Source organism: Zonotrichia leucophrys, chromosome 8 (assembly GCF_028769735.1).
Source record: "Zonotrichia leucophrys gambelii isolate GWCS_2022_RI chromosome 8, RI_Zleu_2.0, whole genome shotgun sequence".
NCBI classification, from domain to species: Eukaryota; Metazoa; Chordata; class Aves; order Passeriformes; family Passerellidae; genus Zonotrichia; species Zonotrichia leucophrys.
The window spans coordinates 15,414,803-15,441,947 of record NC_088178.1 but is presented as its reverse complement, the minus strand read 5'-3'; the positions used below and the strand labels follow the sequence as shown (position 1 = coordinate 15,441,947).

At 38.2% G+C, this 27,145-nt stretch overlaps 1 protein-coding gene across 1 annotated transcript in view; it reads left to right on the top strand.

Moving 5' to 3' along the window:
* PKN2 (protein kinase N2) overlaps positions 1-25,366 on the top strand; it is a 54,761-nt gene extending 29,395 nt beyond the window's left edge. Inside the window, exons 3-22 of the mRNA XM_064720147.1 lie at positions 2,646-2,797; positions 6,994-7,111; positions 8,701-8,846; positions 8,942-9,155; positions 11,942-12,127; positions 12,414-12,523; positions 14,429-14,572; positions 14,711-14,786; positions 15,110-15,284; positions 15,529-15,658; positions 16,118-16,254; positions 16,347-16,422; positions 16,505-16,596; positions 17,585-17,761; positions 18,340-18,402; positions 18,499-18,575; positions 19,746-19,888; positions 21,129-21,236; positions 22,809-22,889; positions 22,970-25,366. Of these exons, the coding sequence (XP_064576217.1) occupies positions 2,646-2,797; positions 6,994-7,111; positions 8,701-8,846; positions 8,942-9,155; positions 11,942-12,127; positions 12,414-12,523; positions 14,429-14,572; positions 14,711-14,786; positions 15,110-15,284; positions 15,529-15,658; positions 16,118-16,254; positions 16,347-16,422; positions 16,505-16,596; positions 17,585-17,761; positions 18,340-18,402; positions 18,499-18,575; positions 19,746-19,888; positions 21,129-21,236; positions 22,809-22,889; positions 22,970-23,173 (2,609 nt within the window). The 3' untranslated portion in view covers positions 23,174-25,366. The remainder of the gene's footprint in view (positions 1-2,645; positions 2,798-6,993; positions 7,112-8,700; positions 8,847-8,941; positions 9,156-11,941; positions 12,128-12,413; positions 12,524-14,428; positions 14,573-14,710; positions 14,787-15,109; positions 15,285-15,528; positions 15,659-16,117; positions 16,255-16,346; positions 16,423-16,504; positions 16,597-17,584; positions 17,762-18,339; positions 18,403-18,498; positions 18,576-19,745; positions 19,889-21,128; positions 21,237-22,808; positions 22,890-22,969) is intronic.
* The last annotated feature ends 1,779 nt before the right edge of the window (positions 25,367-27,145 follow it).

The following is a 27,145-nucleotide window of genomic DNA, read 5'->3' as shown; positions in this document are numbered from 1 at the left end:
ATTAGTACTTAACTCTTGTATAACTTTAGGAGTATACATAAATTCCATTGATTGCAATTACCTGGATGAATTTATTACTTGTTTGTACTATGAAGATAACTAAATGCTTTCAGAGGAGATATGACTCCCTCTGTAAAGTGCTTTACATAAATAAATCTGAGATAACTAGCCATGCAAAGTCATTACAACCTTCCAGAACAAAGAGAAAAGGAAACAGCTAATACAGATGTAGCTTGTAGTGTTGCTGCTGAGACTGTCAATGCTTTCTGCAATAGAACCGGTTTGTCTGGCTGATTTAAAAATTAATCTGAATTCTATAAGAAGCTGCCTCGAGCTGCTTACTGAGTAGTAATGGGGAGATTGGTTGGGGGATGGTAGAAGGAGTTCCTTGGAAAGCATCTCTGAAAAACTATTATTTGTTTTGGTTTTTTTTTAACATAATATATTAAGAAGCATGTTGTTCCAAATTTGGGAGTTTAGTGAGCAGCCATGATGCCTAAAGGCAAAAAATTACTTCTTCCTAGCAATTAGTCCCTATTGCACAAAAGTTTCCCTTGCTATTAGTTACTAACAAAGCACATAGTACAACAATTTTAACTAAGTAGTAGAGGGTAGGTTACACCCACAAGTAGAGACCAGCTCTTGCGATGACCCAGAAGTGGTGTGGTTACACCTTCGCAGCAGAGACATGCAAAGGCAGATAATGACAGCTGCCTGGGCAGCCTGAAACATGGTATCTCTAATTAGTCCTTAACTTGCAACTTGCATGTTGTTTTAATGCAAAGAAAGGCTGCTTGTGTACCTCCTTAAAAGCTGTGAAAACAGACTTCAGGAGCCCCACAGCCTTCACAGGGATCATCAGAGGGCTGGGATCTTTAAGTGGGAGAGGCTTGCATCATATATCTAAAGTTGGTAAATATTTATTTATATGATGAATCTACTTTGCAAGGAGACCTGACACTGTGACTTTCAAGTTCATGTTTGTTCTCATTTTGAATAGATTATTAGATGAGGATTAGTTGAAACTGAAGACATAAGTGATAGGAAAGCATTTTTTTAATCTTTATTTTATTAATAACAGATTTTAGGTAAAGCTGTTCAAGTGCTCTTCCACAGAGGAACCAAGCCAAAACACTGAGGAGAGGATCAATGACAAAACAGCTGAGGAGTAATGCAGATTTTTTTTTTTAAACATCTGGTATTTTCTGTGCTACCTTTAAGTAGTGAGGATGCAGTAAGAGACTTGTAAGTGGCTTGAAGTGAAGAGTGAATTAGCAGCAGAGGAAATTAAAACTCCTTACTTGAAATCTGTATGTAGCCTCAGCAAAGATTGCCATTTAGGAGGAAATTACCCAGCAAACTTGGAAACAAAATGTGTTAAATCTCCAGAAGTAGTTATCAGAAACTTTTACAGCAAAAGTATGAAATGGGCAGATAAAATATCTCCCCTTGATATCTCATAAGTAAAAATTTGTAAGTTACTAGTGCACTGCCTCTGTTTTCTGGTAATTGAGGATTTCAGCATTCCTCATCCTAGTTTTAATGCAAGGAAGATTATTACAACTGGAAAAAAGATTCTGTGGTTCATATTCAGTAAATACTGTTTTCGAGGAAACCAGAACCGTTTGTCCACAGAGAAGGTATTCTCTTGGTTGTTGGGGTAGAAGAAATTTATTATTTTTTTTTTAATTATTATGGTGGAAATGATTTGTCCTCTTTTACCAAAAGGTAGGAAGTCATTGGGACTGCTCTGGAGGATAGTTAGCTATAAGGACAGATGTGTTGGAAATAGTCCAGTCGCCACTTATTTTCAGTTTACTAGCAGTTCATGTTGCAGAAGCTGAAATATGAAGTTATACAATAGACTAGTTAGGAAAAGTTAAGGAGCTTGACTTTATAATTTAATTGATAAAACTAACTTGCATTCCATGAAATAAATCCAACAAGAGGGAGATCCAAACACAGTAATACTGTCAAGTGAAAAAGCTTTCTCCTTCCCATAGATCAGTGAGTTGTTCAGTAACTTATCTGACTATGTATCCAGTTATCCCAGATTTCTGTTATGACTGCAGAGCAGAATACATTCAGCTTTAGAATAAGAAAAAGGCTTATTTTTATCTGTTCTTAATTTTGACATGAACAGTGTCTGCAGTATTCACACTAAAACGGATGAGGGTCTACTCAAGAGCTGTATTCAGACAGTGCTCATTAGTATCTATTACTATTATGCAAGTTTGTTGTTAAAACACTTTGATTTCAAATCGGGAGTATAAGAGAGCTTAATGGAAAACTGCATTTTTTAATTGACTGAAGACATTTGAGAAGAATTAAATCTCCTTTGAAATAAAAATAGGCTTAGCTGCAGACCTGCCTGTTTGCCCAGTGCCGGAAGTGATTCATGTGAATTAGGGCATGTGTAGGAGTCACAGGGCTCTCGGGAGGCTTTTCATGGTAAGGCGCATTTGCAGTCCTGTTGCAAAGTAGCTCTGGACAGGAGGGTCGCTTAATTCTCAAGTAGGATGTTCCAGTTCTGTTCAATCTGTAACTTCATAGAATAGAGTGTAAGGTGGGTTTTGGGGGAGTGGTTTGGGTGTTTTCTTCCTGTTTTTTTTTCTGCATGCTTATACCTTTTCTTTAATTCACAGATTGTCCTAGCACTCCTGATACTCCAAATAGTGATCCTCGGTTTTCTACGAACAACAGATTGATGGCCTTAAAGAAGCAGTTGGATATAGAACTGAAGGTAAAACAGGGAGCAGAAAATATGATACAGATGTACTCAAATGGCTCTTCAAAGGTAAGGCTTTGGAATGCTTAAAGATCATTAAATGAATGAGTTTTCACATTGCTGTAATGTGACTGTACAATGTATAAACAGTATGCGGCTTCAGTATTTTTAGTTTGGGCTATATTTTTGTTAAACAGTTCCATCAAATCTGCTACAATTTATTATACCATTTTTTGTTGTGGTTTGATACCCACTGAAGTGATTGTGTTATCAGTTTGTGCAGATGCAGTTCAACCTAAATAATAAATCCGGCTTACTAAATTTAGTACATCTAGTAATCTTTGACCACGTGGGATTCACTTAGCAGCAAAGCTTGGTAGGACTGACTGGTGTCTGGTGTTTTGCCTAGCTCCACAGAAAAAAAAAAAAATATCCATTAGTTTAACATTGTAACATGCATGATAATTGCAACAAAGGCAGTATTGCCAAGTATATTCCGAACTTGTCATCTAGTTGTAGTTAGCAGCAAAAAGATCTGTGCCCAATGCTTCAATATGCTTCAATAGAATGTGTGTAGTATTCTGATAGAGATGTCATAACCTGCACTGATACACATAAAATACACATTGAAATAAATTCTTTTTAGGGAAGTGTGGTAATCTAGAGGTAGCAACTGATAGAATAAAGTGAAATTAAAAATAAAGCCACACTTACTATTATATCTGAATTTTAAGTACTTGCACTCACTCTCTCTTGATAGCACCAGAATTTTTCCAAGGAGGTGAAAGGCAGTTATAATTCTCAAATGAGAAAAAAGGGAGGGAAGGATCCTCTACTTACATTCCCCTTCGCCTTTCATTCATTACTCATTAACTGTTCTTTACCTTTATTAAATCATTAAGGAGATTAATTTCAAGACTAAGGGGAAACACAAGAGTAGATCTAACAAATAATGTGTAGTAGCTTGGTTAGATGTTTTTGTGTCCAGACAGTAGTAAGAAGAATCAAAATGTTTTAAGATCTTAGCTGAGCCAGCACCTATCTGGGTCAGTCAACTTACTAAAAGGAAGTGGTTTGCTAGAAGAGAAGGAATCTGGAAATTACATTGCTACCCCTTAGAACTGATTTTAACTAGAAATTGTTGGAAAGGAACTTCATGTTTTTGACTGAATTTGGGCTAGGTGTTGGTGGAGAGGCAGATCACTTTGTATGTCTCTACTGTATGACTTCCTTATACCTTGAACAAATAGCAGGGAGCGCTGCTTTCTCACAGAAAATGAGTTTAGACTCGATGGACCAGAGGTGCCATCAAGTTCCTTCTGTCGCAGGCAGCCTTATCTGAAAGTGACCTGTAACATACTAGCTGGGGGCAAATAGAAGAAATAGCTGGAGTGCACATTATGACTAAGGTCCTGGGAATGCTGTCCATCCACCACAGTCCCTCAGCTCCTAGAAACCCTTGGAGTCTACATTCTCTGGGGCCATGTACTTAACATCAGGTACACTTAGAACTAATAATTAGCTAACCCAAATGGATCAAAAGACATACACGAATTAGGTTTCTAATAAACCCTTGGTAAGTAACCTTATAACAGGCTGAAAAACTTAACTAAACACTCAGGCTGTAATATTAGACATTGTTAGCAGGCTTTGATCAGACTAGGTAGAGAAGATAAATTCTGGTTTGCTTTAGATTGAGGTATGTAATTAAAATCTCTGATTGAATCTTGTATTTGTGATTGGTAAATGCTTAAATGAGCCTACCACATTGGGAGTATATAGTAACTGGGCTGGAGAGAGCAAGCTGCAAAGCACAAAAGCATTGCCAGCCACTTCAGCAAACAGGATGGAAATGGTGGGTATTCATTCTTTTTTTCTTTTTTTTTTTTTTTTTTTTCTGCTCAGTAGTGAGTTATTTGGCAAGTTTGAACTGTAGCATTGAGCATGCTGACTATGTTTTAAAAAGCAGAGCTTAAAAGAATCCAACCATCTGGATGGGGTGAGCAAAAGGGGCAGAAAATCCCCAGTTTGAATCCAATCCCAGTAATCCAGTAGTTCTTTAAAAAGTAGTCATAGGCCATCTTTAAACATATTAAACTCATTTGTGACCTTTCTGCAAGTGTACTATATGATCTAATTTCAAATCTGTTGTATTATTTTGAGACCTAAATTTAATGGAGGGAAGTTATAATCTGTTTTCTAAAAATGAAAAAGCAGTCTGTTAATAAACCCATCATCTCATGGGAAGCTTTTCCCTTTGTACTTTACTTGCTTCAGTAACATTCAGCTCAACCTATTTGGACTTGAACATTTCTGAGATAACGATCATCTTTCCTTGCATGTGCGTAGGTTCTCTGAGATCCCATGACAGCTCTGCAGATCAGTTTTACAGGCACTGTCAGTTCTTCTGTACTCAGAAGATGCATTGAAATACTTTGTATTCAGCCTCCAACACTAAGAGAGCTGCTGAGCATTACACATACATTTTGATTTGGAAGATGTGATCTTCTGTCTCTTTAAAACCTAAGGATATCTCTGTAACGCTGGATTGCCTCTGCTCTACACACTGAAGGGCTAATGCTGCTCCTGAGCAAGCAAATCCATTCCAGTAAGAGACTATGAGGGATAATCAAGAGCAGCAAGATCAAAAATAAGATAAAAGGGAAGATACAGACAAAGAAACACTTCCAGCATATTTATACATCAGAATGATGCATGGATAAGGTTTAATACAGGATTTTAGAGTAACTTGTAATCTGTTCCTTAAACCCTGTACTCTGCTAGAGTCAGTGATTATTCCAAAATTTCACATCTGTTTGTGAGAAAGTATTGATTTAGGAAAGTCAGTGTGATCATTAATTGGATAAGTAATATGGAATCTTAAAATATGAAATCTGTAGTATCTCCCTGTAATGTTGATTAATACTAAAACTTAAAATTGAGAGTTGTGAAACTATGGTATGCAGAGGGGGCACAATTTCTTTCCACAAAACCAAAGTCTTTTTATGTGTAGATTTTGGTATATCTACCCTGCAGAACAAAGGGCAGCATTAAAATATCTGAGTGAGTAGTAAGTCAAGGGGAGAGGTCATAGAGGAGCTCCATGAAGGTCAATTTCTCAGCATACAGATCTTTCCTACAGTGTGCTTCATGGCGCAAGTATTTCCAGCTCTGGGACCTGGCTGCGCTGCAGGTCTTTCTCTTGATTATAGCAAGGGAAGAATTTACTTTCTTTAACTTCATTATAAAATCAAAAATACAATTATAAACCATGTCCATGGGAAAGTAACTTATTAATGAGGTTATAGAGTGGCTACAAAATGAGCTAACCAAAATACCCTTTGGGTTGTAAGGCTGGTACACGTCTGCCCTGACTGCTGTTAATTACTGTGATTGATTGGTACTGCATGGACAGGACAAATATACTGCCTTAAATTTCCTTAAATTTTCTCATACCTTGTTTTTGTTGTTGTTCGTACTGCAAGTCAGATCACCTTTAAGCTGTCTGGTAATTGCCAGAAATAGAGACAGAGCCACATGGAGCCATGGAAATTTATGAAACTTCATCTTTAGGAATGTTCTCTTCTAAACAGCTTCCTATGATACTGCTTTTGAAAATGAAGCTTGGTTATCTTAGTTTATTTAGATAAAAAAAGTACTGTACTGTACTTGGATTGCTGATGAAATTGCTAATGAAGTAGGCCTTGTTTATTACATATTTATTAATGCAAAAAATTTTTAGCTTTCATTTGTTCAGAAAAATGTTCTGCAAGCTTAATGAGCTTTGTAAGCAACATCATATTTCTAATTTCAGTATTGAAAATCAACTCAGGTTAAGTAGTGCAATTACTTTTATATGGGTTTAGTCCAGCAAATTTGCCTATTACAAGAGTTTTTACCATACTTAAGGTAAATTGGAGACAATCTACATAGTTTTGGAGGTATTTTGCACTTAATATCTTCTCCTTTCTTTAGTATCAGATTACAAAATATTAATCTACATATGTAATGTTTCTAGATCATGCCTCCTTCACTGACCTTGAAACACAGTTTCCCTGAGAGTGGCTTACAGTCTTTAATCAACCAATGCCTCTGTCTTAACTTAATTTTCACTAATATCTTTATGTGGTTACTTTGCCTAATGCTATACTAAATGAAATGCATAGATTTAGTTCCTGTTCCTAAGTATGTGTGGTTTGAAACTTCCAGTGTGTCATGTTCCATGAAGATGTTTCTGATTTCAGTTTGTCTCTTTGTTTCAACAGGATCGAAAACTTCTTGCCACAGCTCAGCAGATGCTTCAGGACAGCAAGACAAAAATAGAAGTTATAAGGATGCAGATTCTTCAGGCAGTCCAGACCAATGAATTGGCTTTTGATAATGGTGATGGTGTAGAAAGGAAATATGAATCCTTAATGTCAGAATGTCATATAGATATATACCCATATGCACACAGACTTGCCATAAATTTCTGTTAGGAACATTTGATACAGCTTGCATGAACCAAAAATAATCAGAGGCTAGGGAAAACTTTGTGTGTCTTGGAGTGCCAAAAACATCTGAAGGAATGTGAAGGAAAATCCCTTCATTGTAATGAAGAGAAATACCATCTCTCTTTATCATCTTTTCCATACATTACGCTGTCCATTTTTGCTTTCTGGTCTGCCTTCTCATTTCATGCATGCTTTCTTTTGTCTTAATAATTAGTGATTTTTTAATAGCATATAATCTTTATATTGTGATGCTAAAAAAAATCTGATGCCAGTACAAAGCCTGCTTGTCGTACATACTTTAATAGACTGACCTTATTATTTCTAGTGGTAGGACAGATGGAGGAGAATTTTTCCTGGTTTTATAGGTATTTAGGCTAGATTGAGTGCTAAACAATTACCTTTAAAGCAACCAAAAAAAAGTGTTATTTAAATGACCTGGCTTGAAATACTCATGCTGCATTTCAGAAGTATTTTTAAACTTTCATTTCATTGAAAATCTTCAAATAATTAAAAAAAAAATTACTCTTGAGCTCTAATAGCATGAGTGTACTAGAAACTTACAGGCATATGGGTATATCTCTAAGTCTTGAACTTTATTTGTGTGCATTTCTGAATATTGACATTGTGTGACAATGCTTGTAGTCAGGGCCTGTATGTATCCTAGGTAATGAAAAATGTATGTTCATATTTTGTTTTGTGGTGTGTCAGGTGTTTGGTTTCTGTGTTTGTTTTTCCACACTACTTTTTAACACCCATTTTAGCACATGGATTATGTATATAATTTGTTTAAAAGGAAAAGAAATTAATGCTAGAAAGGGCTTTCAAATGCCTTTTTGTGTTCCTACTACTCTTAGTGCTTTAAGCAAAAAGGAATATATTCAAGAAGTGTTCTGGTTAGGATATCTAAGCACCCTGAGATGTTGGACATTAGAATGGTTGACCCAGGCCATTTGGCAAAGGCAGTGTATGGAATCTCTCACATTTCTCTGTGCTGGCAGAAGCCAGATTCCATGGGATTTCCAGTGAGCCAGGGAGATTATCAGAAACTGATCAGGGATCTACTTGGCTGCAGAGCAGTATAAAAGATAAATGCTCATGGTGTAGTTCAGAAGTGTTGAAGTCCCAAAACTTCCTTGCCAGTTGAATATTGGGGATATTTCAGTTTTGTCCCTTAACTCCCCTCAAGACATTTTCTTTTTTTAACATCTTCAAGCAATTATAGCTCTTCAGGAAGTAGGAGCTGTTTATTGAATAGAGGCCCTGATCAATTATTTCTTCATTCAAATGTAGATGCTTAAAATATCAGTTTTTACTTTTATTACATACTTCAAGTTTCTCTTTGGACTACCAAATATGCACCTCTCCTGTTTTTTTCCTTTTTCTTCTCCCCTCTGTTTATATGGAGGAGGGGTTGATACTAAAGAAATTAAACCTGGTTGTTATCTTCAATGAAGGTTGTTTGTTTATATCTCTTTGCAGCAAAACCTGTGATAAGCCCTCTTGAACTCCGAATGGAAGAATTACGGCATCATTTTACGATAGAGTACGCTGTAGCGGAAGGTGCAAAAAATGTGATGAAATTACTTGGATCTGGGAAAGTTACCGACAGAAAGGCACTTTCAGAAGTAATTTGTCATTACAATTTCTGATACTTTGTTTTAAAGATTCTTTAAGGGGAAAAAAAAATTGAACTATTTCAAATTCTTTTTGTTTTAAAAAGGCGCAAGCAAGATTTAATGAATCAAGCCAGAAGCTGGACCTCTTGAAGTATTCACTGGAACAGAGATTGAATGAACTTCCTAAAAACCATCCCAAAAGCAGTATTATTATAGGAGAGCTTTCATTAGTGTCTTCACCCACATTAAGTCCTCGTCAGAGTGTAATATCTACTCAAAACCAGTACAGTACACTGTCCAAACCAGCAGCTTTAACAGGTATGATTTAAAGAGCTTTTTTGGTTTTCCTTTTTTGATCTTAATTATTGACTTAAAATAAGCCTTTAATGCCAATTATATTTCTTACTGGACATATGTAATTGTTGTTCTTTTCCTAGACAAAGGCATTTAGAATTTCCCAGTGTCTATACACTGCAAAAAATGCAGATAAGTTTCTTTGATTTATTTGTTTACCTTTTATAATGTTATTGAAAATGTGATGCTCTGGCATTAAATAGCTCCCTATGGAATGATATTTCTAGCATTTACCAAATGTCTTTAATCTTGAGATTATCATGTACTTATCATCAATGTGTATAAGTATCATTATACCCATTTTACAGATAGGGAAGCTAGGTTGCAGAAGGGTTCAGTGACTTGCCCTGATCATACAAGAAGTAGGTGACAGAGCTGGAGATAGGCACCCAGCTTTTCTCCCAGTTCCTATTTTACCCACTGGACCTCAATGGTTTTCTGGAAGGTGAGATTTATACTACCAAATCATGCATTATATTTGTAATCCAAAGAAGGAGGTCCTAACAAACATAGATGAAACCATGGGAGACTCTTGTTTGTTGGTGCCAACTCTTTTCCTTGCAAATAAGATTGGAGTGATTTTTTTAAAGAGACTTGGCCTACTGTGAAGAACCACATTTATATATAAATGTGAATTAGGAACAATCTCATACTTTGGGTTCACCTGGAATTGTCCTTCATTGAAAGTAAGGTTTCAACAGAGAACGATACTTTAACAAAAGTATTGAACATTTGCCGCACAGCATTCTTAAAGAAAAACATGCTTCTGACTACTTGGGGGTATGTTGCTGTTCTAAAGTTTTTTAGCCAGTGGTCTAGAATTCCTAGGACAGATAGGTTTGACTTCATGTTTTGTTTCCTAACACATTTGGCATGTAACTATTAAGCCTATTATTAACAGAGTAAGTTTATAAGAAAAAAAAAACAAACCTGGAATTAAAATGTTACTCAGGATATACATGTAGAAATGAGACAGAATTTAATTCTGAAGTACTGTGGGGTTATATTTGAAACAAAAAGAGGAACTTTTCTGCTAAGCAATAATAATAATAATAATAATAATAATAATAATAATAACAATAAATGGAGCAAGTCTATTTCTCTTGCATTGTGAAGCAAGAGAAACTTGCTGAGAGTCTCTCAGCTGAGAGTCCTTGTAAAGTTGTGTGGTAATAAAAATTTTTTTCATCAAATGAAAACTCAAATGATCAGTGACTGTAGGCAGGAAGTATAATGCCTTGGGTTTAAAACAACTTGCTTTTTTTTTCTGTTTCCTGTAACACCTAATGAAGAGCCAGATACTTTACAGTGACTATAATTTCTCTTTAAACGTGATTTAGTGATACATATGAAATTTTTTTAATAGAAATTGACAAAGCTACACGCTTGTGAAGTTCTTAATAGTTTCACTTTCATATTGCCTACACAAAGAGCTTTTGTATTGAGCAGGATTTAAATGAACAGTGTCTCTGTGTTTTGCCTCTAATGCTTTGTGAGAAATAGAGCAATGCTACTGTCATACATCTTTAAGTGCATCAACATGACTTTCTGATTTGCATCCATTCCTTATACAAGAGTATAGCTTTTCTGCTTATTAATATCTTTTTTTTTTCTAAACAGAGTTTGGGAATGGAGTATTCTTTTACCTTTTAACCTGTTTCGGAAGCCAATAGCATCTCTTTGTCTTCATAGCCTAATGCTTAGCTGTCACTTACGGCTGTTAGCTTCCTACAGGTTGGGATTTCTTCTTAGACTGGTTTCTTGCTGTCTGTTCTGTGGGCTATGATGTTGCCAGATCATTTTTAGGTTAAGTCTGACTTAAGTTTCTGTTACAAAAGAGTACTTTTTAAGTGTCATGGTTAAGTACATTTGCTGTCAAAAGAAGACTGCCTTTCAGAGCTGCATTTCTAACTGACACTATTATGAACTGGCTATTTTCACCACTTCTAGTAGTTGATTTTGTCAGTCAGTGCTGTCACAGTTTCATAGATGTTATCTTGTACAGGATGAAGCCTACCATTCTTGTAACCATCTGTGGTATTCAGATGTTTTTGTGCTGCTGGAGGAAACTCTTCAATTTGAACAGCAGCCTTATACCTCATTTGGTTAAAGATGCAAAAGATTTGGAAGAATAGCTTGTTGAAGAGTAGCTTCTTGTCTCAGCTTTTATAAATCCAAATTCAGTCAAGTTGGAACAATTGAATGATTTTTAATTACATACTGATACAAATTTGACTTTAGCAATGCACCAGGAGATGTGATTTCTGGTGTGTGATTTCTTACACAAATCTGTAGTCTCAATAGTTCGTTAATTTACCCAGTATTAAGTAGTTATATAAAATTCATTAAAAATTGTTATTGCTCCATCTGCAAGATTCATTGCTTTAATAAGAAACTTGAAATTTGTCAGTCTTAAAAAATGACGTTGTTTACAATTTGAACCCAACTCAGTTAGGTTCCCAAATGAAGAAAACAAAAAGACTTCTGGAACACAACAAAAACTTATTTTGTGTTATCTTGGTGAACTGTTGCTCTTTTCTAGAAGGCTGAGTCCCACATAGTTGACTTTTAATGCTTTTATTTTCAATATATATGTGTGTCCTGGATTTGTCTTTTGATTTCATCTGATCTTTCTGTTATGCCCTGTGGGAGTCAGAATGTGAGCTATTGCCATCAATCAGTCATTAGTCATTCACTTGGCTTACTTAAGAGCAGAAAACTTTCATCAATCATTGTCCATCTTCTTCTAGGTACCCTGGAAGTGAGGCTCATGGGCTGCCAAGATATATTGGAAAATGTCCCTGGTCGATCAAGAGCCACACCAGTTACATTACCTGGTTGGAGTCCAAATGAAGCCAGATCATCTTTCATAAGCAGACCCAGTAAAAGTAAAAGTGGGAGTGGCAGAAACCTTCTGAAAACTGATGACTTGTCCAGTTCAGTATACCCTTACTTCTCTTATTTTTATGCATTGTCTTTTATTTAAATTTTCATGGGCATGATATGTTCTGTAATTTAAAATATTAAATTGATTCAAAGCTTTAAACTTTAAATATTTCTTTACTTGTTAAGCTGTTAACAAAAGCACAACCACACTATTATGCCCATAAGAACCAATTAAATATGAGATTACATTTCTAAGGGAAATTTACTGAAGATTTTTTTTTGTTTGTGGAAAATCCTCTTAAAGTTTTAAGCTGAGTTTGTGTACTTTACTTACAGATGAAGTCTGTGCTGTACTGAAGCTGGATAACACCGTGGTTGGTCAAACTAGCTGGAAACCGATTTCCAATCAGTCATGGGATCAGAAATTTACACTGGAACTAGACAGGGTAAAAATGTGGCCTGATTTCCTCAACAGCTGTACTTGATTCTTGTATTAATTTCATGTTGCCTTTTTCCCCTGTTGCTGTCATTTTATTCAAATTCTGTAAGTGCAGCATTCCCATCTTTACTAGAAAGAGCTCTCTGGGCTTAAGCTGTTGTGCTGGGCCAGCATTCTAGAAATCTTAACTTTTCTGACTTACAAACTGATGTAATATTTTTGTCAAGATCTAACCCTTAGTGGGTTTTCAAAGATGGGAGATGGGAGAGATGGTGCTTACTTTTTTATTTGGATAATCAGCTTTTAATTATTTATCAGTAAAGTGTGATATCAGATCAGTTTGGATGTTTTGGTAAAACTACAGCATAGAATTTTTAGTGTTTTTATAGAAGTGTTCTCATGTAAAGCTGGTCAGTTCTTCAGGAATAATAAATTCATTACTTGTTCGTTCTTATAATTTTAAATGTTACTTAGAGGGCACAAGTACTGAGTTGCTATTTTTGAAGTAGAATTTATGTTATATAGATTTAGCCAAGTATTTTTTTAGATACCTGATAGTCCTAGTATTTTAAGGTATAAGGTTTATTTTTTTATAAAGGTTTATATTTTAGGAGCTTAAATTATCTCCAGTGCATGTTTACTCCAATACATGCTTCTCACATGAGAAAAAATAACAGCCACTTTCCTGGTTTTTTTGCTTTCTCCCTGCCAAGCCCCAGTCCAGATTCCCTCCATCTAGGAAGGAAGCAATTTTAGACTTGCAAGTAGAGAAATTCAGGTTACAGTCAGGAGTAGTGCAGAAAAAAAACAAAAAAACCAAGCAGCTGTGGAGCTCTGAAGCCTCAATTTTTTTCAGATTAAGACTTGAACTACTCAGCATAGTAGCTGCTCCTGCCAGCCTCATATGTGTTGTGGGCTCTATTTAAGAACTCAGGTTTTGGTGCCAGAAAAGGACTTTGCTTCTGCTGTTGCTGGCCACGTATCTGAGACTGGCTCAGAAGATCAGAGCTTGGTGCCAGTGACACCAAGATGTGGTTTCAATCCCCATGTGGGTCATTCACTTAAAAGCTGGACTTGATGATCCATGCAAGTCCCTTCCAACTCAGAATATTCTGTGAATCCTTCTGTGCTTGAAATGCACAATCCAAGCCCCGTTATTCTTTAATCTGGTGCTTCTTGACTTTTACTTCTTTTAAAACATATCATAGCTATGGTAGACAGTAAAATGATGTATCATGATGGAACTGAAGTAGTAACATGTGATGGTGCTGTTACATTGCAGGATTCACATGTATTGCAGGATTCTTCACTTTTGGGACAGGTTTTGTAACACACATATAAGACACTCTAAGAATACATAAATCACATCAGCTAGATAGAGCAGTAGTTCCTGGTAGTTTAAAGTTTTTGGCCCCTCTTTACAACCATATTACAAAAGGTGTATGCATTTCTAGAGATAGTCTATAAAGTTTTGCATCATCATGGATATCCAGGTACGAAAATGTTTGCAGGCATCAGATGAAGTTGGTACTTGTAAAAAATATGGAAACTACCGAAATTGAGGTTTCTAAGCATAAGGTCAGCTTTGTTGTCAGAGCTTGAGCTAAAACATCTTGAACAAGCAGTGTTGTTAGACTGACCCAAAAAGTCTGGTTACTGTGGCTCTCTGCTTCTACTCTCAGGGAAAATTTTACATCTGTGCTTTTGTTTGTACACTGGAGATCTCATGTGAACTGAAGTGAAATGCTGTGATCATCAGAGCTTCAGTCTGACTGGTTAGCCCTGACAGCCTTTTAAAATAACAGCTCTGCATCTTGATCCTTGAGTTCCTTGATCTTACAATTGTACTGTGGTAACTCTTGCAGAACAATTACTAATAAGTGATTTCCTGTGTCTGTGTTTCCTGTCATAGTCACGTGAATTAGAAATCTCAGTTTATTGGCGTGACTGGAGATCTTTGTGTGCAGTAAAGTTTCTGAGGTTGGAAGATTTCCTGGATAACCAACGGCACGGCATGTGTCTCTATCTCGAACCCCAGGGCACTCTGTTTGCAGAGGTAAGAATGTTTCTTTGAAGCACTTGAACATACTTGAAAGTATTACATGGCAGAATAGTTTAACAAGTTTTCCTTGAACTTTTAAGAATGCATTTTGTTCTGAAACTTGAACTATAACACACATTATTTGAACTGCAGGTTACGTTTTTTAATCCGGTTATTGAAAGAAGACCAAAACTCCAGAGGCAGAAGAAAATTTTTTCGAAACAGCAAGGTGATTCTTTCATATAAACATGTAAAGCTTAAAACTTGTATAGATCTGTAAAAATTTTTATACAGAGGTCTAATGTTTGCCTGCAAATTATACTGTTGATAATGAAGGATTTGGCATTGCATTTAGAAATCTTTTGTATAAGAATTCCTTATTATGCATTAGCATTTAATTGTGGTTAATTAGAAATTGCAAAGGAAAATTATAAATTTTGTTTGTTTTTCATAAACTATAAATTAATTAATATGGGATTTTTTAATTATTGGTTTTGGTAATGAGTAAGAAAATTACTTGCATTCTGTTTTCTTTTTTCATAATATCTATAGGCAAAACATTTCTCCGAGCTCCTCAGATGAATATTAATATTGCCACTTGGGGAAGGCTGGTGAGAAGAGCTATTCCTACAGTGAATCACTCTGGCACCTTCAGCCCCCAAGCAGCAGTGCCTGCCACGGGCCAAGTGGTGGATGCCCAGCTCGCTGAACTGGCCCTGCCAGCCGGGTAGGTCACCCCTGCAGCTCTGCCGTGCCCCTGAGTGCAGGAGGGAGCACTGAGAGGCTTCTGCCCATGTACAGAATGTGTGCACAGTCTGCTTATCCTGAAAGGCTGCACACCTTTCCTTCTTTTAGTTGTGGAGAACTATTCTGTAGCTAGATCCAGACACACAATGTTTAGTTTAGGAGAAATCTACAAGTGTTAAAATAGTCTTTGCTATACACTGAGGAGTTATTTGTTTTCTTGCCAGTGACTCTCCCGTAGCCAAATTGGACTTTGAACTTGAGCCTGAGCCTCCACCTGCTCCACCCCGTGCATCTTCCCTTGCGGAAATTTGTGAATCTTCCTCTGAGATAAAGGCTCCTGATGTGCCTTCTCAGGCAAGTAACTTTTAGGAATCTTGGGTTATACAGTTTAACATGGTTGTAGTATTGGCATCTTTATGATGGATTTCTGCCTTTATAAATCAGCACGTGCTCCCTTAACTTCCACACACAGAATTGTGTCAGTAGAATGCTCCAATTGCTCTTGATGGCAAACTGTTTCTGTGGTTGGTGTGTTTAACACTCCATGTAATTAATTCCAACACAGAAAAAAGCCAGAGCTCCAAAACTATTAGAGTATTCAGGATAAAATGGTTTTATTAAGACAGAGGAAAATTACTGGAGCAGTAGATTTCATCAGTCTGCTAAAATCTTACTTAGCTGAATCATCTGGAAATTTGTCATTTTATCCTAGACAATGGGTGTATTAAGAATTTCATGTGCTTTTAGTAAAATTTCTGCTTTCATTTGCCTTCACAATCAGTTTTAAATTTTCAGGTTTCTTTTTCTTCACAGGATGAAGTAGCAACTTTTGATTTTGAAAATGGCAGAAATAGTATTGTTCCAAAACACCAGCCTGAAATAATCTGTCAGTCTGATGTTCCAGATTCAGACATGAAATACACCAACACCAGAGAGTCTGAAGATAGAAGGTAAAAAACCAGTGGTTTTCCTGTTTTGATCTGAATAATATTTCTTAAAGCTAACAAACTAGAAACTTTGTGACCAATTTTTATTTACATAGATCACAACAAAGATTCCAGTTCAGTCTGAAGGATTTCAGATGCTGCGCTGTACTGGGCAGAGGACATTTTGGAAAGGTAAATGTCAAAAGGCTGTTTCAAGTGTCAGGGCTTTATCAAGAAGTAGATATAGCTCTTAAATTTATCTCCTCTGTTTTAGGTGCTGTTGGCAGAATACAAAAACACAAATGAGATGTTTGCTATTAAAGCCTTAAAGAAAGGAGATATTGTGGCTCGTGATGAAGTGGACAGGTCAGTTTGTACAGTATAAACATGTGGATTCCATAAACCAGCTGTGTGCTCTGCCAGGGAGCTGCTGAATTGAGTGGAAGAGCAAAGTCAGTTGTCATCTCCCTGTGGAGCTGGCTGCTGTGGATGTGTATTCTTGTTCGGGGGCAAGCAGGGAGCAGAGTAACCCCTGGTTTGTTTTAGTGTCCTTCTTATGCCTGAACTACAGCTCTGACTTAAAGCTGATCCTGTTTTTGATTTTCAGGTTCTCTTGCAAGTATTTATTCTAATTACTTCCATCACATTAGGGGAGAACAGTGACTCTTTGCTTTACTGGCAGAACCTGTGTTGCTATTTCTGAACCTGTAACATACTGTCATGCTCTGTCCATCATATTTCTCTTTGTATACTCCACTGTTGGGTGTTTTTCAATCTTTTTGACCCAAAACTCAAGTTCTGTTTTTTTTGGTTTTTTTTATTTGCCTGGATGTGAAAGAGCCATTACAAAATTGTTTGGTTTTAGTGCAAGAAGGTGTTTTTACAGTTGCTTAAGAGTGACTGTGTTCATTTGTAGGAAGAAAGATAGCTGTATTAACAATAACCTACAACTTAAACAATTGGTTTAAGGAGAAATAACCAGGAATTACTATAGAGAGATATCTGTAATACTGTCACTGGATTTCCTCTATGTCTTGAAAATAATTAAAATAAAAATTGATTGAAATGAATGTCACATGATAGCAGTGCATAGTTAATGCAATCCAAGTATTTGGAAGGAAAATTGTTGGCACAATTTTCATGGACTGCTAAGTTTTCTCTTTTCATATTGGAAAGCTAAATAATAATTCATGAAATCCTGATATTAAAATCTCTCTTGAACAAAAAAAAATGTTCTTATCTTATCCAGAGGAACAGAGCAAAAAACATACCATATAAAATACCAGTAATTTCTGAGAATTGAAAAACTGTTGTTCAGCACTGAGCTTTATGTTGTTCCTGATTTTGTTTGCAGCTTGATGTGTGAAAAGCGAATATTTGAAACTGTGAATAGTGTAAGACATCCCTTCTTGGTGAACCTTTTTGCTTGTTTCCAAACCAAAGATCACGTGTGCTTTGTAATGGAATATGCTGCTGGTGGGGACCTGATGATGCACATTCACACTGATGTCTTCTCTGAGCCCAGAGCAGTGTGAGTATCCCTCCCTTCCTGTGGCATTAAGGGAAGGCTTTGCTCAGTGGATCAGAACTAAGGGCTTTATCACCACATGCCACCACATTATGCCACTTCAGTAAATGCTGCTTAAGGGTTGGAGATTCTAACTGATTTTGTTGTTAGAAGACGACATGCAGGTTTAATGTGCCTGAATCTACACTGAATTCTACACTGAAAATCTATATACAAGTATTTAGTTTTTATAATACTTTTTTTAGGATCACATTAAAAATGTGAATGAAGAGTTAAAATGGTAGACAAAGCTAAAAAAGGAAAGAATAAGCTCATTTAGAAAACCTTCAATGCTATAGCGGTGAACACTACAGAAAATTTATCCTCCAGCCCAAGCAAACACGCCACAGTTTGAAAGCTGCAAGTTTAGGTGTTCTTGCCATCTGGCTTTAAAACTCTGGCCTTGTAAAACTAATCTGTACCCAAAAAAACAATTGGTAATCTTCAAAGGATCGCTCATAAAAAATCAATAATAATGGACTTCACATTCTGAAAAGCAAGACAAAATTCCATTGAAATTTTAACTTTAACTTTTTCAACAGATTTTATGCTGCGTGTGTGGTTCTTGGACTTCAGTATTTACATGAGCACAAAATCGTGTACAGGTAAGCAGCCATTTCCAGCAGATGAATTTCAGCTGTTCTGAACAGTACTAAAGAAACACATCAATGATGCAATTTTGTTCTCAAATGTTCATTTAGAGATTTGAAGTTGGATAACTTATTGCTGGACACGGAAGGCTTTGTGAAAATTGCTGACTTTGGTCTTTGCAAAGAAGGTAATGGCCCTTAAATTTTTTTTCTAGGGGAATTCCATAGTCTGTCCTACTCTTGACTGTTCCTTGAGAGTTTTGGATGCCAGATATGCTCAGGCTTTATTTACATTTTACGAGTAGGAAAAACATAGGTGGTTTCCTCATTCTAAACATCTTGACCCTGCACAACAAAATCAAGTGCCATTATAATCCATCCTGAGTTCTTGTTTTTTTACAAATGGACTGTCTATTTTTTTTAGCTCAGAAACAGTTGCAACTCTGAGTACATGGAAATGTGATTCTGTGTGTGACTCTTAGGAAAATGATATGCAAAGTATATACTGCAGCTAAAATTGAGAGATTGTCCCAAAAGGGAAGCCTAGAAAGTTACTTTCAAGCATCTCACTACTGGCAAATACTAAATAGAGGTAGTTATTACAGTGTTTTTCTAAAAACCCATTGTGTGGGCAAAGATCCTTTTTCAGTTTTTCTAGCCTGTGTTCCATATATTTTCCTTTAAGGTAGCCTAAGAGGAAATTGGGTAAACTCAGTATGTCTTCAGACAGGAGTGCCAGGGCAAGTCCTGTGACTGTAGCTACAAATAAGTTCTGTAAATGACAAAACAAAATGAGAAGGAAAGTTCTTTCCTTTACTGACTGCTACAATTAATGGTTTTCCCAAGTTTTCTGCAGCAGCTCCCCTTGTCATGTCCCGTCAGGCCTGGTGGTGCTGCTATCCCAAACTGTGCCCCTCTGGCAAATCCACAGGGCTTATTTTGCTCCACGTTCTCTCACTACACTCCATGTTTTATCTACTATGTGTAATTTGCACTGCAGAAGCATCCAGAGGGGCACATTTGGCTAAACTAGTGTGTACTGCATTTTCTTGTGCTAACTGGTAGAAATGGAGCATAAGATTGTATCTTTCCAAACAAAGATAACTGGGTAACAGAGGTGTAACTGGAACATTAATCTGGCTCATTGCATATAGTGAGGGATAGAAAAATTTGAATGGAAGCACATGTGAAACAAAGGCATGGGAAGGAAGAAGGAGGGAATGTTTTATCTCATTGGCCTGAGCCTTCAGGTCACAGGCCTTGGATCTACAGTATTGGTTGAAGTTGGTTCTGCTTGGAGGAACAGGTTGTGGAATGGCAGAAAATACTGCTTGCTTTTCATCATCTGTAACTTTCAGGAATGGGATTTGGAGACAGAACAAGCACATTCTGTGGCACACCGGAATTTCTGGCTCCAGAGGTGCTGACAGAAACCTCCTATACAAGAGCTGTAGACTGGTGGGGTCTTGGTGTTCTTATCTATGAGATGCTGGTGGGTGAGGTAAGTTCTAGTGAGGTACAGTGGAGTCATAAAAAGCAATGTTCAAAGGTTACAAACCTCAAGATACCAGCCTGTTAACATTTCATATGCCCTACCTGCCACAGTATCAGTATTCATTATACAGCATGCATAGGCATACCCAGCTTTACAGTCAGCATCTTAATGTGAGTCATCAAGAAAAAGAAGTGTGAAATACTGAGCAGCCACTCACCTGATACTGGCTGCTGTAACGCTGGAGAAGTTGGCAAGTCATGTCTGGAGCTTGAATTATCAGCAATTGTAGAAGCCAACAAGTTGTAACAGATTTTTGCTTTACTCTATTTTCAATTACATCATTATGTCCTAAATCAAATTCAGTAATGGTGCTGTCTCTAAGAGTACAGTACATCTGTACATACAGTTTGGGGGAGCTAGGTTTCCAGGACACATCTGTTACCAAATCTAGATGTGCACAGCAATATCAGTCTTCTGCTTTCAAATGCTTTTGGGGAAAAAAATAAACTTCGTAACTCTTCTAGCTTGAATGAAAGTGAACTTTAACACATAAAACTGGATAGCAATGAAAGATTATGCCAAACACACTAAAATATAAAGCCTTCCACGTAAATGAGCTGGTATAAATAAATTACTGCTGAGAAGTTTATTTGCCATTGCATATACTGCTCTGCCTTCTGGTCCATTCTGTAACAGTATCTCCCAGGTGGCACAGTGATAGTGCACGTGCTAAAAACTCTTAATTTTGTTCTTTTTCAAAAAAAAAAAGATGGTCATTCAAATTACTTTCACTTCCTTTCAGGTAAAAAAGGACAAAAAGCTTGTACAGTATCACCTACATCTGTCAGGCCACTTCAGAACAGTTTGAAAACACTTGAGCTGCAACATGCTGAAGATTTTACTAAAACAAATTTGTCTTGCCCACATTATTTGTGAATGGTAGCTACCCCAAAGAAGAGCTGATAGATAATTTCCATGTACACCCACCCTAAGTTCAAAGAAGATCCCAGTTTTAGGTGTTTCTACCTCTAAAAGCACATTTTTAAAACATAGTCCTGAAGTAGGTATTATGGGATAATGCCAACTTGCCTTTTCTCTCTTCCTTATGGAAAGCCATGTATCTGTCTCTGGGAAGGAAGACTTCATTTCAGGGTGTCTAATTCCAAATATTCAGCTAAGTTTATGTTGTTTTCAATAGTGATTTTAAGCCTGTTTATAGTGGGGGTTTATTTCACTTTCATTATAGTCTCCCTTCCCTGGGGATGACGAGGAAGAGGTGTTTGACAGCATTGTAAATGATGAAGTAAGATATCCACGATTTCTGTCTACAGAAGCCATCTCAATAATGAGACGGGTAAGAACATTTTACTGATTATTACAGTATCTCCCTCTTGTCCTGTTTCCAACAATTACTTTTGTGAGGAACAAAATAGATTAGGAACTTGCACTTTGTGGGTTTTTTTGACAATTAAATTTCAGACTTGCTTCATTTATGCTCTGCCTGTCACCTTAAATGAAAATAGTCTGTGCCATTCCACATTATTAGGAGCAAGTTGTTCTTTTTAAAGTGTAAAGCACTTAAGGCTCCATTTTCTCTCTGGACTCAGTTTCCTAGTTTTACCTAACTAGAATAGTTCAGCTCTCTTTCCTTAGCCAAACACTGCTGCATTGACCTATCTGGTGGATTAGCATTGTCACATGAACATTTTAATTCAAAGACTTCTAAATCTTTTTGGTTACATTCCAGCTGGGGCAGGGAACACTGTACACATGGCATCTGCAGTCCCATTCTTGGCAAGGAACAGCTGATTTTGGTTATGGTAGTTGTTAGTGCTATTCCTTAGTGAGATGTGTCTGCTTATCAAAGGAATGCAGTTTAATCTAGCTTAGCACCTTATCACAATTGATAGAAAGGCAGTATTGGAGGTGGTTCCAAAACCTTTGGAATCAGCCTCTCCACATAAACGCCTGATGCTATGTATCAGTTTAGCACTCAATTCAGCACTGTGCTGTAGCACAGTAACTACTGTGACAAAACTATCTAAGTAATAGCATAAATATTGGGGAACTTAAAACAAGGGCTTAGTCTCAGGGAGAGAGTGTTTGCCTAGAGAAAGCAAGCAGAATACAGATTTAAGGCAGTACCTGGGGAAGGTATTTTTGCTGTGAAAATTCATGCCAATATCCACAAGCCACAGGGTGCTGCTACACTGCACCCACAATACAGGTACTAGGAACTTTGTACTGGCAGTTTACCAGTTGGAGCTCTCTGCATGCTCTTTCCATCACAGAATTTCATTCAAAATATGCTAGACATTATTTTTTGATGGCTGCATCTGAATATCAATCCAGCCTGCTGCTGGGCCCTGCCTGGAATAGGGGGCTGCTCACAGCAGTACAGTTCACAAGGGGGAACATCAAACTTCTGGGGGTAACTAGGAAACCCTTTCCATTGGCTGAATGTATAAAGCAGCTTGAACCTGCTCCTGGTAAATCAACTGCTGTGAAGGAGCTGAGCACTGAGACAGCAGGGTTAATCAATCTCTTCTCTGAGCTGAGCAAGAACCACTGGGTTATGTAAATCTGCGCCCTCACCAGCAAAGAGGAATTTTGCACTCTGTGACTTGCCCCAGATCACCTCCAGTACCACGACATGGCAGCACAGCTCTGCAGGGAGACAGATGAGTCTGCTCTGGCACTGGTGCTGCCTTAGCTGCTGCTGGAACTGTGCTGGCAGGCTGAAAGAGCACTGCTAAAAGCTTTCTCTGTCCATTCCTTCAAGGGGAAAGGACTACCCACAGGTCAGGCAGTATGGCTTTACTGTCCACCTTATCCTGCTGTTGGCTCTTACACAGTAACACTCATCCTTCCTCCTTCCTTTCCCTGCCCCTGAATTTCTCCACTGAAACTCTGCATGTTTTGGCAGCTGCTAAGAAGAAATCCAGAGCGGCGTCTTGGGGCTGGAGAGAAAGATGCTGAGGATGTGAAAAAGCATCACTTTTTCAGGGTGAGTACAAACTAATATTATTTCTAAGAACCCAAAGGAGTAGAGATGGGAAACTAAACATCAATTCATTTATTTTACAGCAAATAGATTGGCATGCTTTACTGGCCAAGAAAGTCAAGCCTCCTTTCGTCCCTACCATTAGAGGAAGAGAAGATGTCAGTAATTTTGATGATGAATTTACCTCTGAAGCACCTATCCTCACTCCACCTCGGGAACCAAGGATACTTTCAGAAGAAGAGCAGGAAATGTTCAGAGATTTTGATTACATTGCTGATTGGTGTTAACTTCCACACACTGTGAAGCCCCAGCTGACTGGCTCACAAGAATGCCTCTCTCTGAAGAATACTGACCCTTCAATTGCTTTCTGTGCCACCTGCAGCTTCTGGGTTTTTTTAAATCACATGAAGATCCTTTTAAGTACTGTTTTAACACTCTTTTGAAGAGTGGCCTCTTTGTATATTGTTTTTTATCTGAGCACTGGAAAGCAGGTCTATGGCGTTCCTAAGCTGAGTTGGTGAAGCCAGGCTGTGTTGAACTTCCCGCACATGGGCGCACGTGGATCTGTACAGCTCCTCTCACTCTTCCACAGCAGATAAAGCCGCTTTTTACAGTATCTGCCTTACGTGGGAAAAGCAGACTTTGAGCTAGGTAATCTCCACTCAGCCACACTGAAGTAAGTTGGGATACTGGTGACACTCACACAGAACCTGGTTCTAGTCGGAGAAGGCAAATGATTTCAGCTAAACATTGTGCAGTCTTTAAAACTACACATTTTTACGTACACCTTCATCTTGTGTTCTTAAAATAATGCTATTGAGAACAGATATGCCTTGTTTTGTAAATTTTCTATGGTATTTATTAGGAAAAATGTTAAACACCTTGCCTTTGAGATAACAACTGTGTAAGTGCTTCCATTACAAAGAAAAACCCAGAAAAATCCGGAGAGTTTACCAAAGTCACTTGCCAAACAGTTTTGCCTTCAAGCTCCTTGAGCACAGCTTAAGGCCCTGGTTGGGATGAGGAATGTAAGGAGGATGCTGCTCAGTGAAACCCCAGAGTGGAGCAGCTGCAAGGCCCAGGCCCAGCCCCTTCCACACTCACCTCGAGCCTTTCCCACAGCCCGAGGGGGCAGAGAAGTTCCCAGTCCGTATCTAACCCCTCCATCCTCCTCTGTCTGCTGTACAGTATCATATCACTTAGGAAAAGTAAGCGTTTTCAATGTATACATGCTGTGAACATGTATATTTGGAAGTTGTAATGTATTCTTACCTCCAGGCAAGTTATTTAACTGTACCACTTCACCGATGTTGCATAGTGGCCAAGTGAACAAAAAAATGTATCCATGTAGGCCACTGAGCTCCAGCCCCTGGATTGGCAGTTACTGAGGGTAAAAAGCAATATGTTGTAATAGAATGTATAAATATTTTTGATAAAAACAGTGTATATTTTATAAACCCCTTAACACTAAAAGCTGTACCTCAAAAGTTGAAAAGTAATTTAGACCAGACACTGTGTGTATTTGTAAACCAAGACCTATTTTTGGCATCTGCTGTTCTGTGGGCAAACATTGACTCTTGGAAAATAAATTTTCCTCCTGGTCCTTACCTCTAGCACTATTCAGCACTGTAACCTCACAGGTTCATCCTGGCCAGGAGTTTGCTGTTCATGGGCTAAGGCAGTGAGCATCACACTCGAATTTAAAACTGGTAATTTTATTAATTCAAAGAAGAAACGCAAACCACTGGAGTATGCAATGCTAAGGTGGTGGTTTAAAATCAAGATGCTGGACAGACCTACAGGGTTAGGCAGGGGAGAGGCTTAAGGGATAAAAAAATAAAAAAATCATTACTAGGTCTAAATCAGACCAATCCCCCACAGGAAGGGGGCAGGCACCGTCGCCACTGCTACAAATCACGTTGGAAAGAGTGAGTCAACTCCTCAGCATTCCTTGTTTCCAGGTTCTATATTGACTAGAAACAAATTATGTTCCTGTATCTAGCTGAAACCAATACTTTTGAGGTACAGTCAGCTCGCCCTTTTTGGTTCCCAAATATATATATACACAAGCATCTCACAGGGTGCTTAATACTTACGAAAGTATCCTCAAACATACCTTTTTGTAACTACATCTTGTACAGAAATCTTTTTTTAATCTAAGCAAATCACTAAAAAAAAAAAAAATTAGAAAAAATTAGAGGGCAGGGTATGTTCACCCAGTTAAGCTGAAAAAAGCACTAATTTTATCTCTGTAGTTTTTTAAATATTTTTAGGCAGATTAAGATTTAAACCCTAGATTGTAAATATATTTTGCTATACTTTATCTGTATGTGGCTGCTCAAGCACTTTGTAAGGAAATTAGGATATTTTAGAATGGTACACTATGCATTAAATGAAATGTGCCTTTAACAAATGTCATTCTAAGTGTTTTGCAGTCATTAATATCACAAATTAAAGGTCTAAATAGAGTAATTTGTAAATTGTGTCGCAAACATGATTTTGCTGTCCCTTGAAGTAGCTGGTCATGTCTTCCCCACAGGTAACTTCAGAAAAGATCTTAATGCCAGGAGGGGACACAGTCTCTTGGTGGCAGCTCAGTAGGCTTCCTTTTTTTTTTTTTTTTTTTTTGAAGAACATTAGAAATTGCCTCTGAGCAGTCTCTGGCTTGGAGCAGTCAGGACAGCTGGAGTCTGTCTGCCAGGCTCAGCAATTCTCCCTCCCAGGCTTCCCCTGAGGGCACAGGGGAGACAACTGAGCCCTGCTCATCGGTACTGCTCAATTACAGTCACCTTCCTACCACCATTCCTTAGCAAGCTGTGTAACCAAACCACGATCTGTACCTACCTACCCCTCACTGAGCTCGTTCTTTGGACAGTCTAGAGGACGAAGCTTTCTTCTGAGTGCATTTAAAAAGAAACTCTTTACTTTTAGGAGCCACATGGAATTTTAGGCGGCCATTTTGCCCCGAGGCAGACACTTCACACCTGGCTAAACAATCGTTCCAGAAAGGGCTGCCTTCAGCATTTCAAGGATTTAATCTGAACTGCTGTTGAATTAACGCTTGAAGATGTTCCCCACACACTTGTGTATGGGGAATCCAACCCTTCATCGTCCTGTCCGGCCTTCTCCAGGCCGGCTGCTGAGCCGCCCCCTCAGGCGCGTCCCGGCTGAGCCGAGCGCCCGGAGCCCGCCCTCAGCCTGAGGGCAGCAGCGCCTCTCCCGGGCCCCGCCCCTGGGCCGGGCTGACACAGGCAGGGCCCGGAGCTGCCTAAAAACTCAGGCCGTATTTTTTCCTGCTATGCTTCACATTAACTAATATACTGCAACCAGTAGTAAATGGCCTTCAGAATATACCTGCCTCTTCAAGCAGATTCTTAGTTCTGCCTCTTTGTGCTGCACTGTTACTCACACACCCTGGGAGATACAGGAACTGCTTATGGAACTGCAGGGTCACGGCAGGATTGCACTTCCCTGCCTCCAGCTGCTGCACTTCAGAGATTTGTACGGATGTATTTAAATTCCTGTCTAGGCAATCTTTGCTGTTTGCAACAATTTCAACTGCAAACACTCACCCATCACATGTCAAGTGCTCGTGCCTAATGCCTGAAAGGATTTAAGATAAGCATTATGGGCAAATGTACATTTCAGTCACTTTCAATCTTCATGGAGCAGATTTAATCCACAGATCTATGCTGGAAAGCAGCAATTGCAGTAAAAGCAATTTCCACCTTTGCATTCCCAAGCTGTAGCAACGCATTAACGGTCAGGCCCAGCCCATTCACAGCATCCCCCTTTTCTTGCAGAGGGTGCAGGCAGAATAGTACAGACCAAGAGCAGGAATGCCCAGATAATAGAAAATGTTGCAACAAAGTCAAAGGCAATACATCAGACAATGAATACATGCCCTGCCGACGACTGAGCGTACTCCTAACACCTGCACCAGAATCCTTCATGGCAGCAACCAACAGCTCCTGAGGTGTAACAGGAATGTACAACCTACAGAAAAAAATGTTCAGTCTCCACATTTCCAGTATCTACTGGCAGAAGAGGATTAAAGCTCAACTAGAAAACAAACAGTAAGGGCTACTGGCAATTATTGAGTCCTACTAGCACTGGACACAGCCTTTCCTCCGGCTGGCTCAGACCAGATGTGCAGCAAGCTGACCCCTCAGCTGTTATTTGTGTAGTTAAACTGCATTTGCACCTGTGATACAAAAATCTCAGGAACCAAAAGACTCCCACTTAAGCACATTTGTTGT